The sequence below is a fragment of the Rattus norvegicus genome, chromosome 5, assembly GCF_036323735.1.
Source record: "Rattus norvegicus strain BN/NHsdMcwi chromosome 5, GRCr8, whole genome shotgun sequence".
Taxonomy (NCBI): Eukaryota; Metazoa; Chordata; class Mammalia; order Rodentia; family Muridae; genus Rattus; species Rattus norvegicus.
In genome coordinates, this window is record NC_086023.1 from 42993940 (window position 1) to 43011969 (window position 18030).

At 37.9% G+C, this 18030-nt stretch overlaps 1 protein-coding gene across 3 annotated transcripts in view; it reads left to right on the forward strand.

The window, feature by feature from the left end:
- The first annotated feature begins 442 nt into the window (after window positions 1-442).
- The window catches only part of Mms22l (MMS22-like, DNA repair protein), a 115990-nt gene continuing 98402 nt past the window's right edge, over window positions 443-18030 (forward strand). The window contains exons 1-8 of one of the 3 annotated variants that reach the window (XM_039109818.2): window positions 443-1033; window positions 1833-1958; window positions 3387-3436; window positions 5786-5873; window positions 5965-6145; window positions 8982-9072; window positions 11108-11238; window positions 12046-12159. In XM_039109818.2, the coding sequence (XP_038965746.1) occupies window positions 876-1033; window positions 1833-1958; window positions 3387-3436; window positions 5786-5873; window positions 5965-6145; window positions 8982-9072; window positions 11108-11238; window positions 12046-12159 (939 nt within the window). In that variant the 5' untranslated portion in view covers window positions 443-875. Of the gene's footprint in view, window positions 1034-1832; window positions 1959-3386; window positions 3437-5785; window positions 5874-5964; window positions 6146-8981; window positions 9073-11107; window positions 11239-12045; window positions 12160-18030 lie in introns of those variants that run through there. The other 2 variants (NM_001135780.1, XM_063287584.1) reach the window with 2 other exon arrangements.

The window sequence follows — 18030 nt, forward strand, 5'->3', positions numbered from 1 at the left end:
TTAAAGAACAGTTTGTTATGTTTGAGGAAAAAGCAATCTGACTTATTCAATGTGTCCGAACAACGGATTCTCTTCTCCCTTGTGGTCTTCTGGCACACTGCTTCAGAGCAGAGGGCATCCACCACAGGAAAGCCTGGGTGGGTTCCAGAGCAGAAAGAGGGTGGATCGGCTGCGGGCGGCCGAGGCAGATGCGGGGAAGCTGATCCCGGCTGTCCTCGGACGCTCCTCTCTTGCCTCAATCCAGAGCTACGTTTTAGTAAAGTGGTCTCACCTCCCAAGCTCTCAAAGTTACTCAGAACGTGGAAGCAGAATGCCTATCCCTGTCCAGACCGACAAGCTCTCGCGAGAGCTCGGGCAGCGCTAGACTTTTCATTGAGGACTCGCGAGAGGGCGGTGCCGGAGGCGGGGCACGCCGTGGCGGGAATTTCGCCTGCTTCCGGTTTTCTGTGGCGGGCGCCGAGTTCCTTATCTCCAGTATCGGATCCCGCGATTTTCCTGAGCGCTCTCCCGCCCCGAACGCCGCGCTGCGGCGGAGGGAGGCGGCGGGGCTCCGTGCACCATCCCGACCCGCTCCAGGAAACCAGCTTGAGGTGCGTGAGGGCCTCCAAACCCACTGCAGCCCGGAGGGAGCGAGGGCGGCGTTGGAAGTCCTGGCGGCTCCGGTGTCTGGGGCCGGCGCCCTAGAGGACGCCCGGAGGTTTCTGAACCTGTTGCCTTCTCAGCTTCTCTGTTTTAACTTTGTTTTCCCCATGTGCTGAGGGCACATTTTGGGTCTCCGAGGTGGTCCCTTAACCTTTCAACTTCTTGCAACTTGTCTTTGGAGCTTTACCGATAACTACGGAGCCGCGGTGTCATTTCCGAGCATGATGTAAATAATGGATGGCGGTTCAGCAGCGTCCACCTTCTTGACTGACAGCTTAGAGCTGGAGCTGGGGACAGAGTGGTGCAAACCCCCCTGCTTTTCTTGCGCTTTTGACAGCAGAGACGGAAAATTTTCTGGAGAGTCCTACCTTGCCAGTGGCGCCCTTAAGCGGTAGGTAAAAAGGGAATTGAGGATCCCCATCCCCAACAGTGTTGGTTAGTTATCGCTAACGTCTAAACTTAGGTGCTGAACCAGCCTCGTTTTATATAAGCTTGAGTATATAGAAGGTTCCCGACAGCGTTCGTGCCCTGGCTGCGTTTTCAGTGTTACAGAGGACTTTCTGGATAATTGATAATCTCTTTGGCGTAGGTAGCCGGACATTTAATTTACTTAGACTGGTTTCAGAGCAGCCCTGTCTTTTGGAACTTGTATTTCCTTTTAAGGACAGTAGTTATCTATACGTTGTCAATAATTTATAAGTAGAACCTGACAGTGTTTATTGCTTCGGTTCTTCCCACTTCTAGGCCTCTGCATACAGAATTCATAAGCATGTTAGTCGAATGAATATTGCAATAACATTGCTGTTCTTGAACTATTTTGGTAATGCCCTTTGAGGAAATTTCATTAAAAGAAACCATTTTTTTGTTGATTTTTTTTAAATTATACCTTTTTAAACCTTAAAACACATTACATAACTATGTGTTGTCATTCTTCATAATACAGAATATTTGGTGTTTTAAAAAGTAATAGTCTCATTTAAAGATAAAATGACATAAGGCCACTTTGTGTATCTCCTAGAATCCATTTAGACTTTTCTTTTTGAGTTACATTACTTTTTACCTGTTTTATACAACATAAGGTGTAAAGTACCCCCCCCCGCACACATATATTTGTCATATATATATATATATATGACATATATATATGTCATGTATAGTCTGGATTCAAATGTTTGTCCTTTTCATTACAGGTTAATTTTAAATCTTGATCCATTACCAACTAACTTTGAAGAGGATACAGTAGAACTATTTGGCATCCAATGGGTTACTGAAACAGCACTAGTACATTCATGTCGAGAACTCTTTCATTTATTCAGGTATGCATGAGTCTATATTTTAATTCTAATGCTGTCTAGTTTTATAGTGCTGTTTTCTCCACTACTGATTACAAAAGCATCAGGGGGCAGGGTCTCAACTGTAGCCAATGTGTAGCTAGGTCGACCTAGAACTTACATGGCAATCCTTTCTTAGCCTGCCTTCCAGTGCTGGAATTAGAAGCAGGAGCCATCATAGATAAAGACTTGAACTATATTTCATGACCCCGCATAAAGAGACGTCAGTGTATCTTTATTATATGCTGTAAATTTTTTTCTTTTTAGGTTAATAAAAAAAAATGTTTATGAGTGTTTTTGAGTGCCTGTATGTATGTGTCCCACATGCATGTGTGGTGCCCACAGAGGTCAGAAGAAGGCATTGGATCCCATGGAATTGGAAGTATGGATGATTGTGTGCTACTGCCATACATGCTGGGAACCAAATGCATGTCCTCTGCAAGAGCAAAACGTGCTCTAAACTGCTGAGCCATCTCTCCGCCTTGTGTTATTTATCGAGAGAAGAAGCTGAGCAGTTGTTCTGTAATTCTAAACATTGTGGTAAAGTGGGTCTTTATTGAAGAGAGTTTGAAGGCAAATAGGAACAATGAAATGGGATGACCATCAGGAATTAAAATGAGGCATCCTAAAAGCTTTACATATATATTTTTAATTTACGTATCTGTTTTAGTTTGCCTTTCTATTACTGTGATTAAAGACTGTAACAGAATGTAACTTGTGGAAAAAAGGGGTTTCAGATCATCATCAGGAGAAGCCAAGGCAGGAGTCTGGATGTAGAAACTGAAGCATAAAGCACAAAGGAATGCTGCCTTTTGACTTGCTCCCCATTGCTTGCTCAGCCTGATACGTTATACTACCTAGGACCACCTGTCCAGGGATGGCACCATCCCCAGTAAGCTGGGCTTCCCATATCATATCATGTCTTATCATATCAATCATTAGTCAAGGCCCTTAGACTTTGCTGATGGCAGCATGTTCTCATGTGAGGGTCTTCTCTCCACATAACTATTTTATATCTAGGTGACTGGGTATTAGTCAGGACAGTAATCCTTTTTATTTTCTAGTCCCCTATGTAGCTGTATGAATACAGTTTAACATAAAACTTAACCTTAGAATGTTTCATATATCTTAAGTTTCCTAAAGATAGAAATATCTCCTTGATACTGAAGTCCGATTTTCAAATAGTTCCTGGGATTTATCTTCTATAGATCCTTTTGTAAGTTTAGATAGAGATGCATTTTTTATTGTGTATTTTAAAATTTCCCATGTCCAAAGCTGACTTTTAATAAACTTTACAAAGTGAATTATAACAAAAATGAGTTGTTAGTTCCAGAAGTGCTAGAAACACAATCCATGTAATTGCTGTGTGCTTTACATTATGCTAAAGTTCACTCTCACATTTTTTTAAATCAGGCAACAGATATTTAACTTGGAGTCTTTGTTACAAGTCAACTGCGATTTTGGTAAGTTTAATATGTATTTAATTAAACAAAAAGAATACCACTCTATAAACTTGCATATGGAATTCTAATGTGAAATTGGAGTTTCATAAAAATATGAAGTGTTGTGTCAGAGGGTCATAGTATAGTGTATTTGGTATTCCAAAAGAGTGACTTTTAAATGTTGTTATAGCTGATACTTAAAGGTAAATCAGATTTGAATAAACCTAAACTTTTCTGAGAGCATTATTTCTTTTGAGGTGAGGGATTGTCTGGAAAACATAAACACAAAAATAAAGAAGTTAACAGACCTCTTAGGACTCTTGATCTACTTTTCCTGTTTTCTACTTCTGCTTCCTTTTGGCATTTAGTGGATTGCTGATTTAGTGGAGTGGTATAGGTGTCTTGTGAAGGAATATGAACAGAAGTGTTTTTATTGTAGGCCAGTTGCTTCTCCTTGTAACAATTTTAGTGCAATGTAGTATTTTGACTTTGTGTTCAACCTAGGTTTTAAACTCAGCTAATAATGTGTTTCTTACTTGACAGTTCCTATCCTCCTGAGTTCTTGTACAGTTTAAATGCCATGATGCATGTTAAGTGTTTATCTGTGTCTGTCATAGTGCCTAGTAAATAGAGATCATCTGGAATATGTTTTTGGTCAAATAAGTTCATTAATTTACTCAAACATTGAGTAAATGCACGTGCACTTGCTGATTTGTGTAAGATGTAAAGGCATGGGGCTTTATTCTGGATTGGATGCTGTTAAGTAGCAAAAGCAATTAAATGAGCCACAGGAAGGAAGGTTGGGAGGGTTTTCAGTAATTAAACTGGGCTTAATAGCATGAAGACAAAGATGCTGCCTCTGGCATGTGATTACATAGAGCCTTATTTCTGTGTTCAGACATGATTATAAAGGGCTGACTTTTGTCACTTTACGCTAACCACAGAAGAGTCCTGTCTTACTTTTGTATTTAATGAAAAATGCTTATTTTCTGGCATCATAGTCTAGTTGTTATCACCTGCTAGTTGTTAACTGTCAACTGTGTCTTCTTTTCATTGGGTGTTAGCAGTAAATACAAATCATCATTGTTTTATTATTTCCAGTGGGAGTTTCATGACAGACATGCAAAGTACTTGCTTCCTGGTGCACAGAGTTTTTGTTCTGTCCCTTACGTTCCTAGGTTTGCTTTCAGTTGAGACAGAGTTGACCCATCTTAAGTAGGTGGAGTATGTGCTTAATCGTTGTTCATAACCTTGGTGACTGGTGACTTATCCATCACTGTTTTGTATTGATCTGTTTTAATTGCTTGGTTTTCTTTTGGTTCCGTGATACATTTTTCTGTTTCTTTGAATATCTACTAATGTAACATAGTGATATATGCTATGGATTTTATGGATTTGCTTCCAGGAAGGTTCAGCATTCACCTTGCTAGTTATTTTTTAGTTCTGGCTTGCTATTTAACATTTTTATTCTGTTAGGTCTTCTGGAATTTGCTTTCAGTTTTGTGAGTGCTTCTACAAGCAGCTTCTAGTAGCTTAGGAAGAAGCCGGGTAAACTTTTCTGATGTGTGGTAATTTATGTTTTTCATTTCTGCTAATTAAGAACTTTAACTGTCCTAACTAGTGTACATTTTAAAGAGTGGTTTCCAATGTTCCTTTAGTCTAAGGCAGTGTGATCCTGTTCTTGTGATCCTGTTTTCTCTACCTTTGATTAGTTTTGATCTCTTATGTATTATAATATTTATCAGTGTTTTGCATATAGTAGCAATGTATAATATCCTTGGCTATGTGAATGTTAAAAAATGAGCAAAAAGGGTGGCAGGGGACGAAGAATACTTTTGGAGAAGTATTGAAAGATTACTTCATATATAAATAATTAGAAGTATTGATTTCATTATAAATATAGTTGGTGACCTTTTATTCATTTTGACTTGAGAGCAACCAGAATTAATTCATAGGGCTACAGAAATGGCCCTTAAGCAGAAATGGCCACTATTCTCGTGAGAGAACTGACTTTCATAGTATACACTTATTTTGGGGAGCTCACAACCACTTGTCACTCCAGCATTAGGGGCATCTGATGGTCTCCCTGGGTACATGCATATACCCACACACAGATAATATAATTAAATGAAAAATGGTATCTTAAGGAGTTCACATTTTAAGCAAATTTTGATTTCTATGAACGTGAAACAAAGTCCTACTGTGGGTTCTATTGTGGTACGAGAGACTAGAGAAAGTAGGTTATCTCAAGGTATATTTGTCATAAACTTAGACTTCTAGGGTAGGTTTTAAGTGAAGCCTGGAAAATATTTTAGCTATTGCTCACCGTCAGTGTTTAAGCTCTCCCTGACAGTATCTGTTTCTGTCTAGGGAAGATAGCCGCCTTGCACGCCAAAGCAGACAGCATTAGGCAGCAATGTGTAGTATTTCTTCACTACCTTAAAGTCTTCATCTTCAGGTAGGATACCAGTATTTCTATTATTTCATTGATATCTGTGGCTATATTCACACAGACTCTTGTATATTTATTCTCGCTAATGACTTTTTAGGTGGCTGAAAGTACAAGAAGCAGAGAGCCACAGTCTCCTTGTCCATCCCTATGAGGTTTTGGAAGCTCAGCTTCCCTCGATGTTGGTTGATGAGCTTCATGGATTACTTCTATATATTGGACATCTAGCTGAACTTCCCAGTGTTACTCTAGGAGCATTTGTAAATCAAAACCAGATTAAGGTTTGATTAGTTTCATTTTTAAATTATCCAACTTTTTTTTCTCCCCCAAGAAAAAGTATTATTCAAGAATAAGAATTGGTTGTTATTTATTGCTTGTTAATTATGTCTTCTTATTATATATAAATGTGCCTTACTTCAGTCTCTCCATTTACACAGCTTCTTTAACTGAGATATGGAAAGAAATAAATGACTGGTGTGCCTCGAGTGTGTAAAACACTACCCTGTATCTGTATTGTATGGAGCTGTTCTCCATTCAACAGTGTAAATGCTTAGAAGTTTCAAATAAAAATTAATGTGTTTGAAATTTCTGTCATTCTCATTGATAAAGGTTTAGGCAGATGTCATGTTACAAATTTAAGAAAGTTGATCTCTCTCTCTCTCTCTCTCTCTCTCTCTCTCTCTCTCTCTTTCTCATTAAAGACAGTGTTGAGGTTGACCTCAGGATGACCTTAGAACTTCCGATCCTTTTGCGGTTTTTCCTCCCAAGTTTTGAGCTTACAGACTCAAACCGTCATACCCAGTTTATGAAATGCTAGAAATTGTCCTTGGGTCTTTATGTATGCTGGCAAAGCACACTACCAACTATATACCCTTAGCCTCAAAGGAAAATCACATGGGAAGTACACTTTCACATCTGGACTTAATATCCCAGCTTAATGGTAGAATGTTCATCACATTCATAGTGTTGGGTTCAATCCCCAGCACTCTAAGGGGAAAAGAATGTTCACCTTGAAGCACACATCTGTGTATTCCTATCTGTTAGACTTTTTTGGAATGTGGTTGGTTGTTTTAAATATGCCACTTTTCTACCAGTGATAAACACTCTGAAGTTTGATTTTAAAAAAATAGTATTAATATTATAGTCTAGCTTATAGGTAAATAACAGGCAAATTCTGCATATATGAAAATTGGGGCACATGTTAATGAGAAATTATTCTAATTTATGAGATTCTCTGAACTTTCAGCCCTTTCTATTGCATTTGGCTTTACTAATATCGGTAACTAGGTTTTTAGTAGCATGATACTAGTCAAAATTTGTATTTTAATGGAATTTCATGATAAAATATTGATACTGAGATCAATATGTAAGAATAAAAAGTGTTCTAAAAGAATTTATAGGTTAATGTGTTTAATCCAATGAGAACAACTCAATACTTGCTTTTTAAAAATTCTGTCATATGATAAAGGTATGTGCGTAGTTTGTAGAGGAAGAGTAATTTCCTTTTCTGTTTTCTGTATATTGGAGTGGTTGTATTTTCTTGACATCCTTCAAATGTATAAGAAAATAAACATGAATAACTTATATCAGCAGAAAGTAGCCTTTTTTCACAAGGGTCTTTATCTGAGATTTTTGTGGACATTTTGATTTTGTAGATTTGAAGTAATTTATTTAAGGTCTATAAGATTATAGACTAAGGCAGGCGAACTTCTTATTCTTAAAATATAAAATGTATACCAAAATACTATTCTGCAATGAAATAATTTTTTAAAAAACATAAGATTTTTATATAGCTTATCATCTTGCATATATATGAAGAGCATTTTAGCTACTATTTCCAATTGAACATCCAAAATATTTACATTAGAGATATTACTTATTAGATATTATATAGTACAAATAGTTTCTTCTATTTCTTTTTTCCTACCAATTAACCTGAATTTTCCAGATGATTGAGGGTTCGTGTGTGTGTGTGTGTGTTTGTGTGTGTGTGTGTGACTATATTTGTTGATTTTCTTTTTATGTCGTGTTATTTATGCTGTTAAAAAGCACTTTGGTTTCTACATTTATAGCTGCCATTCATTTCTTTTAAAATATGTAGGGGCAGGACTAAAGAGATGCCTCAGAGGTTTAAGAGCCTGGGCTGCTCTTCCAGAAGACCTGGGTTTGATTTCCAGCAATCACATGATGGCTCACAGGCATCTGTAACTCCAGTTCCAGGGAATCTGATGTCCTCTTCTGGTCTCCATGGTCACTAAGCATGCATATGGTGCATATGCCTACATGCAAGCAAAACACCTGTACATATTATAATTTAAAAAATATGTAGGGAAATAGAATACCTGATACTAGTTTCTGTAAATGGATGTAAATACTATTAGTGAGTTACATTTTCCTCATTGATTTGAGATGTCATATTTATTTACCTCTTCCCTGTTCTACTAGTTTTGTCCCTGCGTTCCACTATGCTATTAGTCTAGCATATTAGTTTGTAATGACAAGGAAAAGCCCTTGTCTTTTTTTTCTAGCTATTTCAGTGGAACTTGTTAATGCCCCTTGTTTTTACTGTGATACTTAGTATTGACAGGTGGTAACCCAGCATAGCTAAGAGCTAAAAATTCTGACTTGATTTTGATAGAATTGTTTGAATGCTTAATCATGGATTGAGAGGTAAAATTCTTTAACTTTGTGAAGATGACCATGTGGTTGGTTTGATAGTCTGAAGTTCGTCTCTTTATCTCTTATTACTATGCACTCTCTGTATAACTCACTTTAATATGCATTAAAGAACATTTCTTAGATAAGTTCTAAGGCAAGAACTACATCTAAAGATTTCCTAGCAGCCCCATGGCTAAGTAGAATCAGCGGTTGGTTGGAAGGGGTTTGTACTGTCCAGTCTATTCAGCCATCTCAAGTGTATGCCCGTATTGAACCAGAAAGAAAAAAGTGTATCCTTTCAAGGATCTCCAGTGAGAGAATTCTCTAGTCAAAGGCAAGGTTTTTTCCTGAGATTTTCAATGGTTGGCTCTTTATCTGTATGCCTGGAGTTCTGTGATGTGATGCAAAATACCGAGTGAAGTATGGATTTTAATTCGTACTTGATGATGTCATTTACAGCTCTTCCCTCCATCATGGCATTTATTACATCTCTTCTTAGACACCCATTGGCTGGTGTTGGAAATACTGCACATGCTGGGAGAAAAATTAAGTGAGTTTATGAGTTTCTGTCTTAATTCTTTTTAAAAATTCCAAGGATCAATTGGTTGATTCTCTTTAAAAATCCTAAGATTGAACTATTGATTGAGTAATTCATTCTTCATTCATAATTTTAGAATGGAATTAGTCAGCTGAGAGTCTGGCATATGGTCTGTAATCCCAGCTCATAGGAAGCTGAGGCAGGGGATTATGAAGTCAGCCTGGATTATATGCTGAGTTTTGGTTCAGCCTGAATTATGTAGTAAGACCCTGGTCAAAAGAAAATAAACAATTATACTAAGTTATAAGTACTTGGTGATGTTTTAAAAAAAGTAGATAAGTGTTTATGCCTCTGTCTCACCCAAGGTGTATATCTTTCATTTAGCAGATTGTGTACAAGTGTATGTGTGCTTTTGTGTGTGTGCTAGACAAGGTTTGTTTTGAGACAGTTTTTTGGTTTTGGTTTTAGTTTTGTTTTTTTGTTTTTTTGTTTTTTTGTTTTGTTTGTTTTGTTTTTTTCTGTGTAGCCCTGGCTGTCCTGGAACTCCCTCTGTAGATCAGACATGCCTCAAACTCACAGATATTCCCCTGCCTCTGCCTCCCAGGTGCTACATTTAAAGGTGTGCATCACAACTGTCTGGCTGAAACAAAGTCTCTTACTGACTTAACCTGGACATGCCAACTTGCCCTGAATCTTCCTTCCCTACCGTTGGATTATAGGCCCTTGGTGGCTTTTGCTGGGTTCCTGTAGTGATGCCGCAGCATTTTAACCAACAAGATACCTCCCCAGCTCCCATTTAGCAGCTTCTGAGAGATCTATTTGTGAAAGTACCTGTGGCTCTTTTTTGTCCAAGTCTGAGTGCTTCAGATCCACTATAGTTATTTAGCCATGTCTGCCTTTAATATTGTAAATAATGTTTCCCAGAAAACACAAATACATACACCTTTAATCTGTAGACATGTTCTATAACATATTTCCTTAGACATAGAATAGAGCCCTGAAGTTCTGACATTAATTATAGACTGTGTTTCTTTATTTTAGATTCTTGCCAGTAATGGGTTTATGTTGCTAATACATGGAAAGAGATAGCAAATGTCTTTTTTTCTTCAGTGGCTTTCTAGTTATCAGTTAACGTCAACACCTTTACAGAATTTTAATTTTCGGTTATTTGGTCTTTTTGCAAATTTTCTAACTTTTTTTAGAAGTTTATATATACAGATAATAATCTTATATTTCAGATTCTGTGATATATTTTGTTCATTCAGTCTTCTTTTTCTTGAGACAAGAATTTCACTCAACTGTTTACTCTGACTGACCTCAGGGTGGAGAACACACACACACACACACACACACACACACACACACACACACACACACACTGCCTTTGGAGTGCTGAGATTAAAGGCATGTCCGTCCATGCTGTGGGGTTTTTTGTTTGTTTGTTTGTTTTGTTTTTTAAATTGCTGTTGGCATTTTAGTTTCCAAAGACCTCCATATGTCAATACTTAGTTTTTGTTTATGTATATAACTGCATGGACACAGTGCATTCACAGATTCATAATGACTGTTCCATCGATTTACAACAAGATTCAAGTAGACACACTGTGATGTAGGTACAGGTTCTGGTTATTGTTTCCCTCGGTTTGCTCTCTCTTATGCCATGAAACAGTTATTCGTGCTACACATACCAGCATCAATTAAAAAAAACTAATGTTTTAGCTCTGTTGTCTTAGAGTTGTGGATGAGTACTTTTATGTTTTTCTTTTATTTTAAAGTGGCAGCAATAATGCTTTTCAAAGATGGCCTCATTAATACAAGAGAAGTTAATTAAACTGAATCTAGAATCGGAAAAGTTTTTTTTTTTTTTTTTTTAGGTAATACATGGATCCATAATTGGTGATTCTCAAATTTAATTTACTTTTAAAAAGACCAAAAATCCTAAAACTGTATTTTACTTTAGAAGAATCCGAAGAGAGAAAATAATTTTTTTTCTTGTGAGGATTAATACAATCTGAGGTTTTAAAGTAGATTTTATTTTCTTTTGCAGAACAAGTTGTTTATGGTCGTCAGTTCATTAGTCAGGCGGGCGACAGTTTAACCAATGTCAGCCTCTTTGAAGAACATTGTGAACATCTTTTCTGTGACTTAATATGCCTGTCACTCAACAGATATGACAAGGTAATGCTTTAAGAGTTATTAATATATGTGGTTAATACATAAGAACTTGAAATAGTTTCCATGTTAATGTTTCTTGTTTTGTATTTGGTTACTAATATCTGGGAGCTAGATGTGGCAAGAATTTTGATATGAATGTTAATTTTTAAAGTGGTACGTTAAAATAGTACACATTAATAAAATAAATATATATATATTACATAATGCTCAAATCAGGTTAAATATTTACCAAATCTTTATGGTCAAAACATTCTTGTAATTATGCTCACGTTGTACATCAGTATACTGGAACTTTTATTCTGCCAAGTTGTAGGTTAAAGCATGTTTACTCTGCCTTATAATGAATGCAAGTTTATTTCTAAATTTCTATCGTGTGTGTGTGTGTGTGTGTGTGTGTGTGTGTGTGTGTGTGTGTGTGTGTTAGATGGAAAAGATACAAGTAAATAAACTGACTGAGGTTCATTCCACCATCTACAAACAGATGTTGAGTAAAGAATGTTAAACTAGAAGGTACTTGCACTCATGCCCTTTTTACTTTCTTTAGCTGCTATTACACAGTTAGGACTGTTTTAGTAGTTGTGACAGAGCTTATTTCTAACAGAATCTTAAATGTGTACTGCTTGGCTAATGCTTAAAAAGTTTTCTTTTTTGTTTCTTTAGCTGAAAATTAGGTTTATCATGTACTTTGTTTGTAAAAGGAACTTTTTTTTTAAGTTAGCGAAATGATACTTTTTCTTAAATTGAGAAAATATTTTAACTCTTTATAGTAATCATCTATGTGACATGTAAATAGCTCTGCTTCTTTTTTAGGTTATGCCTTCAGAAGCATTAATGATTAGTCACTACCCATGCTCCTGTGTTAAAGAATTATGGGTTCTACTTATTCATCTTCTAGACCACAGAAGTAAATGGTCTGCTGCAGAAGTAAGTTGGAAAATTGATATTTGCTTGTTGTGACTAGTTTGTATGTTAAATTCCTTATGTAGGAGAATGGCTGCACATACATAGTATTATATTTGCATACCTGACTATTCTGCTGTATTAGTCTGTATCTTCCAGAGAATGTGCATCAGTAGATATATAAGGTCGTTATAAGAGATTGACTAACATAGTTATAGAAGCTGATCCTGGCATGTATGTGGAACCTGGCAACCCAGGAGAACTGTCTATACAAGTTTCAGTTTGAGTCCAAAGTCCTGAAAGCCTGAGAGCTGGCAGATGTAGTCCCATTGCAAGTTTGAAGGAAAAATAACTCACTACACCAACTTGAAGAAGTCTTCCTTAATCTTGAGGGCAGCTTTTTAATTTCAGTAACATGTCTGGTTAAATGGAGGGATTCACACACATTAAGGAGGGCAATCTGTTTTACCGAGTCTACTAATTTAAATGTCAACTTCAGAAAATTTAAAAATGTGTATCCAGTATAATATTTAATCTATTATCTGGGGACTTGTGCCTAATCAAGTTGACACAACAAATATTTTACATTGTGTGTGTGTGTGTGTGTGTGTGTGTGTGTGTGGTGTGTATGTGTATGTGTGTGTACACATAGTAGAAATAGGAAGAATCCTAAAGTAATATGATTTCCCTAATACATTGTGAAATGAAATGAGCAGAATGCAAAGGATTATAGTATATCATTTTATGTAGGAAAGCAGAGAAAAGGGTGTGTGAGCACATATGCCAGTATACTCAAGATATACTGGAATGACAAGAAGCCATGGGTCTTGGTGAATTAAAACCATAAATTGCTGGGTGCTAATGTAGAAGTTTATCAGCAGTAGGGCGGGAGCCAGAGATAGATCTGCTCTGTCTGTCTCTGCCTAGTGGCTCTGCACTAGGGAGCCTGAGGAGTTATTTTCAGAGAGCTCTTCTAAAGTGCAGCTGGAGTTCCCGACTTCACCTCAGAAAAGCATTTCAAGATGAGGCAGTACAAAGGAGAGTTGGAGTTGTTTTGTTTTGTTTTTTAAGGTTATAATTGTATCATTTAACTCCAAACCTTATCAACCCCCCATGCCTTTCTCATTCAGATTCACAGAATCTTTTTCTTTATTGTGGTTGCATATATATTTGTGTGTGTTGGTACTTTTCTCTGGGGAAGACTTTTTCCCCACTGTTACCATTCCTTAGTTGCCTGTAACTCTTTCTGTAGGGTTGAATTCTCCTGAGCTTTCCCTCCACACTAGTATGTCTCTTGGTGTCATTCTTGTTCTTGTTCCGACTGTATCTAGGCAGCTATGTTGAGGACAGGTGTAGCTTCTCTGGCACAGCAAACTTCCTGTTTCTCTGACTCTTAACAATCTTTTCATCACCACCATCCTCTTCTGAAACGATCCCTGATCTTTATTTAGGTGCATTAATTTGTTGTAGATGTCATCAGATGGGACTGGGATCCACCACTTTGCATTTTTTCAGTTGTGTTGTTGTAATAGTCCCCATTTGTTTGGATGATAAGTTTCTTTTGCAGGAGTGAAAATAGATGTATTTGTGGGTATAAGAACAGAATTTTAGACTGTAGTTACATATTAAGTGTGGGGCAGTTGTAGTTTTGTCTTCGATTTATGATTACACTAGCCCAGATAAGTTGACTAGGTTTCCAGTACCAGGTGTGATTTCCTTCTGCGCGGGTCTTAAGTGTCGTTTCTGTTTCTGTCCTGCAGAAACGAGTGACACCAGGACGTTCTTCTCAAAGCGGTTTATTCAGGAACCTTACAACATGAAAATAGGAATCTTTCTTTTCTTTTCTTCTCTCTCCTCCCAGCCTGTGAGCACACTCCCTTATATCCTCCCTCAACTCCACCTCCTCAGTCCAGACTGTGTAATCTCAGTTCATAGGTTCACGTCACATGGCCTGATCTTGCGTCATGGTGCGCCCGCTCTGCTCTCACAATGGACGTGGCTAGTTTCAGGTGTGTGAGGAAGTCAGGTGCTAGTCATGAGACTTACCTGCAGTCCCGGGCGCCATCTTGGGACTGCCGCCACACCCGCTCCCCACACTTAAGTCTAGAGAGCTCTTGGGTACTGCCAGGGTATGTGTATCAGTACTACACCCTTATGGCTTTCATCCCTTTTGGTTGATGTAGTTCATAGTTGTCAGAGTTGGTAGACCTATTGGTTGCTTCCTTCAGCTGGAAGCTAGCATGGAGCCTTCAGGTACCATGAAAGCTACTCCTTAGGGAGGAGGCCTTTGGGTAAGATAGCCCTTGGGTCCTTTGTCCCCTGTGTGTCAAGCATGTCATGTCTTCAGTTTTTTAAAGGTGTATCTTCTTCCATTGGTGTGGAAGTGACCAAGGGAGTCTCATGTGCAAACCTGAACAACAATTCAAAAGAGGGCTTCTCATGCCTTGTATTGAGGATTTTCTTTGTTTGTTTAGATATCATATTAGTCAAGAATTTCTAAAGATACAGAATTAATAAAATGAGTCTCTATATAAGAGTTTATTCGAGGGGCTTACACTTATAGTTCAGCTATTCCAACAATTGCTGTCTCCTGATAGAAAGTCCATGAATCCAGTAGTTGTTCAGCCTGGGTCTGGATAACTGTCTCAGCTAGTTTTCAGTATATTCCAGAATTCCAAAATAGACTCTTAATACAAGTGAGAGAATAAACTCACCTGCAAGAATGAGGGCAAGCAGGCAGCGAGCAAGAGCTTCTTTTTTTTCATGTTTATATGGGTACTACTGGAAGGCTTGGCCCATGTTTAGTGTAGATCTTCCCCCTTCAAATGATTCAAGTCCCTCACAGGTTTATCCAGGTTTCAGTTAATTCTAGATGGAGTCAAGTTGTAACCAAGAGTAGTCATCACATGTCTACCCCTTGTCGATTTGACACATAATCGTATCTCCTTATGTTATGCTTAATTTCCAAATGAAAATAATAACTAGACCATAATTATGTCTACTGTGATATAACGACCAATATATAACCGTAAACACATTACATGTTTTAGAATAGGTGGCAATGTCCCTTGAAGGACATCCTTTTAGTATATCAAAACTTGAAAGTGGTAACTACTGATGTTCTCTCCATTGATGTTATAAACCATGAGAAAGACATTGAGGAAAGAAAATACAAATACCTGCGCAAACACATTTTTAACAAAATATTGTAGCATGGAGTTTGGCTACTCCGTTTTTTGCTCCCGGCAGGTCATGCTTCCAGCCACCTGCCCCACAGCGATTTGGATATGAGAATGAAAGACACACACACACACACACACACACACACACACACACACACACACACACACACACCAGTCATGGCGATTCTCTCTCCTCCCCTGCATCCTCCCCTGCTCCCAGTCTCCCTTTTCCCAGCCATTGGCTGCTGTCATCTTTAATGATGGTCAAACACCAATTGGGGACAAGGTCCTTCAGCGTTTGGTCATGTAGATTACCCATTAAATCTGTAGACCAGGATGGTCTAGAACTTACAAAGATCCACCTACATACCTCTACCTCCTGTGTTCTGGGATTAAAGGCCTGTGCTACTACCGCCTGACTTTTTTTTTTTTTAAATACCTTAATTCTTTAAAGTTTATTATTTTAGATTTCATGTCTTGGGATTTATCTGGAGTTAAGATAATTGGCAAACATTTTTTATAGGACTCCATCTGAAGCAGAGTAACAGGTATTTCTTTAAATTTTTTTTTTTCCTGAAAGATCTGGGAGATGGACTTTTTTATTTCTGTGTCTGATATGAAAAGAGAAGGCTAGGTGGAAAAGAGGACATGTGGGTCAGGTTGAGTCTAGAGATTGGCTATGGATTAGGTTAATGATGTCAAGCAGACATAGAGTAGCTGATTTGCATGGTCCGTTGTGGTCCAGACCTGGATTTGGGTGTAAATCTGAGCATTTTGGGGAACAGGAGGAGGGCAGGATCAGGTGGATTCACCAGGCTAAACCTGGAGAAGGGTGTATTGGATCTGGCTGAGTGGTAGATATTGGTGGAAGGAGGCCTTGGAGTTGCTTATTGTGCAGGCAGCATGGCTAGATTAGGTTTGGGTACTGGAAAGGGACCCAAAATCTATCTGGGGCATTGTGAAAAGGAAGAATTAAGTGTATTCACTGAACTAGCTAATGGAGAAGGATGTACAGGACAGAGTTAAGTGGTTTTTATTTGTTTGTTCTGTTGTAAGCATAGGCATTAGGAAAAGGCACTTAGGCAAAGTCTACAAGTCACTCAAGAGCACAAGTATGGTCTTCTCAAGAGCAAGTAACCCTTAAGTAGCTTAATAATAGCTATGTGTGTATGATTTTTGAGACTTTTGATACTACATCTCAAAGTGTTGTAAAAGGAGCTTAATTTAGTTCTGAATGCGTATCGTTCATTTAAATGAGTTCATACAGTAAATAATTCCAGATGTGCTTCTATGATATTACTGCTTTTAGAGTAAAATTCAAAGTCACAGGGAACCTGGGGGGATGTGGAGTTAAAAAGTATGTTGTTACTCTAAGCACAATCTCAATCTTCTAGTGCTCCAACCCTTTAATATACTTCCCCATGTTGTGGTGGCCCCAACCATAAGTTTATTTTTGTTACCACTTTATAGGTCTAATTTTGCTACTGTTAGGAATTGTAATGCCAAATATCTGTGTTTTCTGATGGCCTTAGGCAACCCCAATCGTTTGACTCTCCAGAGGTCACAACCAACAGGTTGAAAACCACTGATTTGTATAGTTTTGTGAAATTCTCAGAAAACTGCAGGTTTATATATGGGGAAGTCCAAAGCTGTACTCAAATATAAACCTTAAGCTGTGTTCTTTTCTACTTTACCTTTCTTAACTCGAAATATCTTCGAAATATCTCTTCCAAAAAAGAAATTCTGTTTCTATACTGGAAATATTCATAGCTATGCTAACCATGCTTGAACTTTTTAAATGTTTATATTTACTCTTTGAGTGTTTCATACAATATAAATTTGAGCGTATGCTTTCTTTCCTCTTCCCGAATTCCTTCCAGATCCTTCCCTACCTTGCTATACACCCAATTTCATGTTCTTTCTCTTAAAAAAAAAAAAAGGTACACACACACACATACACATACACACTCCAACATCACCAACAACATAAGAGTTCAGTTTGCATTGTCTTACTCCTCCAAGCATGGGGCTGCTGTTGACTGTAGTTGATAGCCAGTGTCACTCCATTACAAGTGCTGGACCCCTCTCCTGCAGCTTTCAGTTGTAAAATGCTGCTTGACTAGAGGTGAACCTTGTGTGCATTTGCTCTCCTCAGTGCTGGAATTTTCTCAGACTTGAGCTTTTGCAGGTCTTGTTCACGGTGTCACACTCTGTTGTGCTGGTCATTTGACTCTAAACTGGGAGCAATCCTCAAACATGAGTGAGGGTCTTTTTTCCCCCTCATGTTCCCTTAAATGTCTCTCTCTTGCTACCCTGCTTCAGGTGGCTTTTCATATATCTCTAATTTTAGAATCATGTTAGTGTTCCCTATGCACAAAAGTAGTGTATTTAGAAAGTGCACGAAGCAGAATATAAAAAGAAATAATTGAAGCCACTTATTTCAAATGAATAAAAACACAGTACAGAGGTTGAAAATAATAATCTAGATAGTGTTAGAATATACCGATTTGACTGTGTACTTACACTGCTAAACAGAATTTTATAAAGACCCATAAACAACAGGATTTCACTATTTAGCCCAGACTATCTTGGAACTTGTACTCTTATCTGCCTCAGCATTCTAATTATAGATGTGAACCACCATGCCATGCTAACAATGAAATCGTGTGTGTGTGTGTGTGTGTGGTGTGTGTGGTGTGTGTGTGTGGTGTGT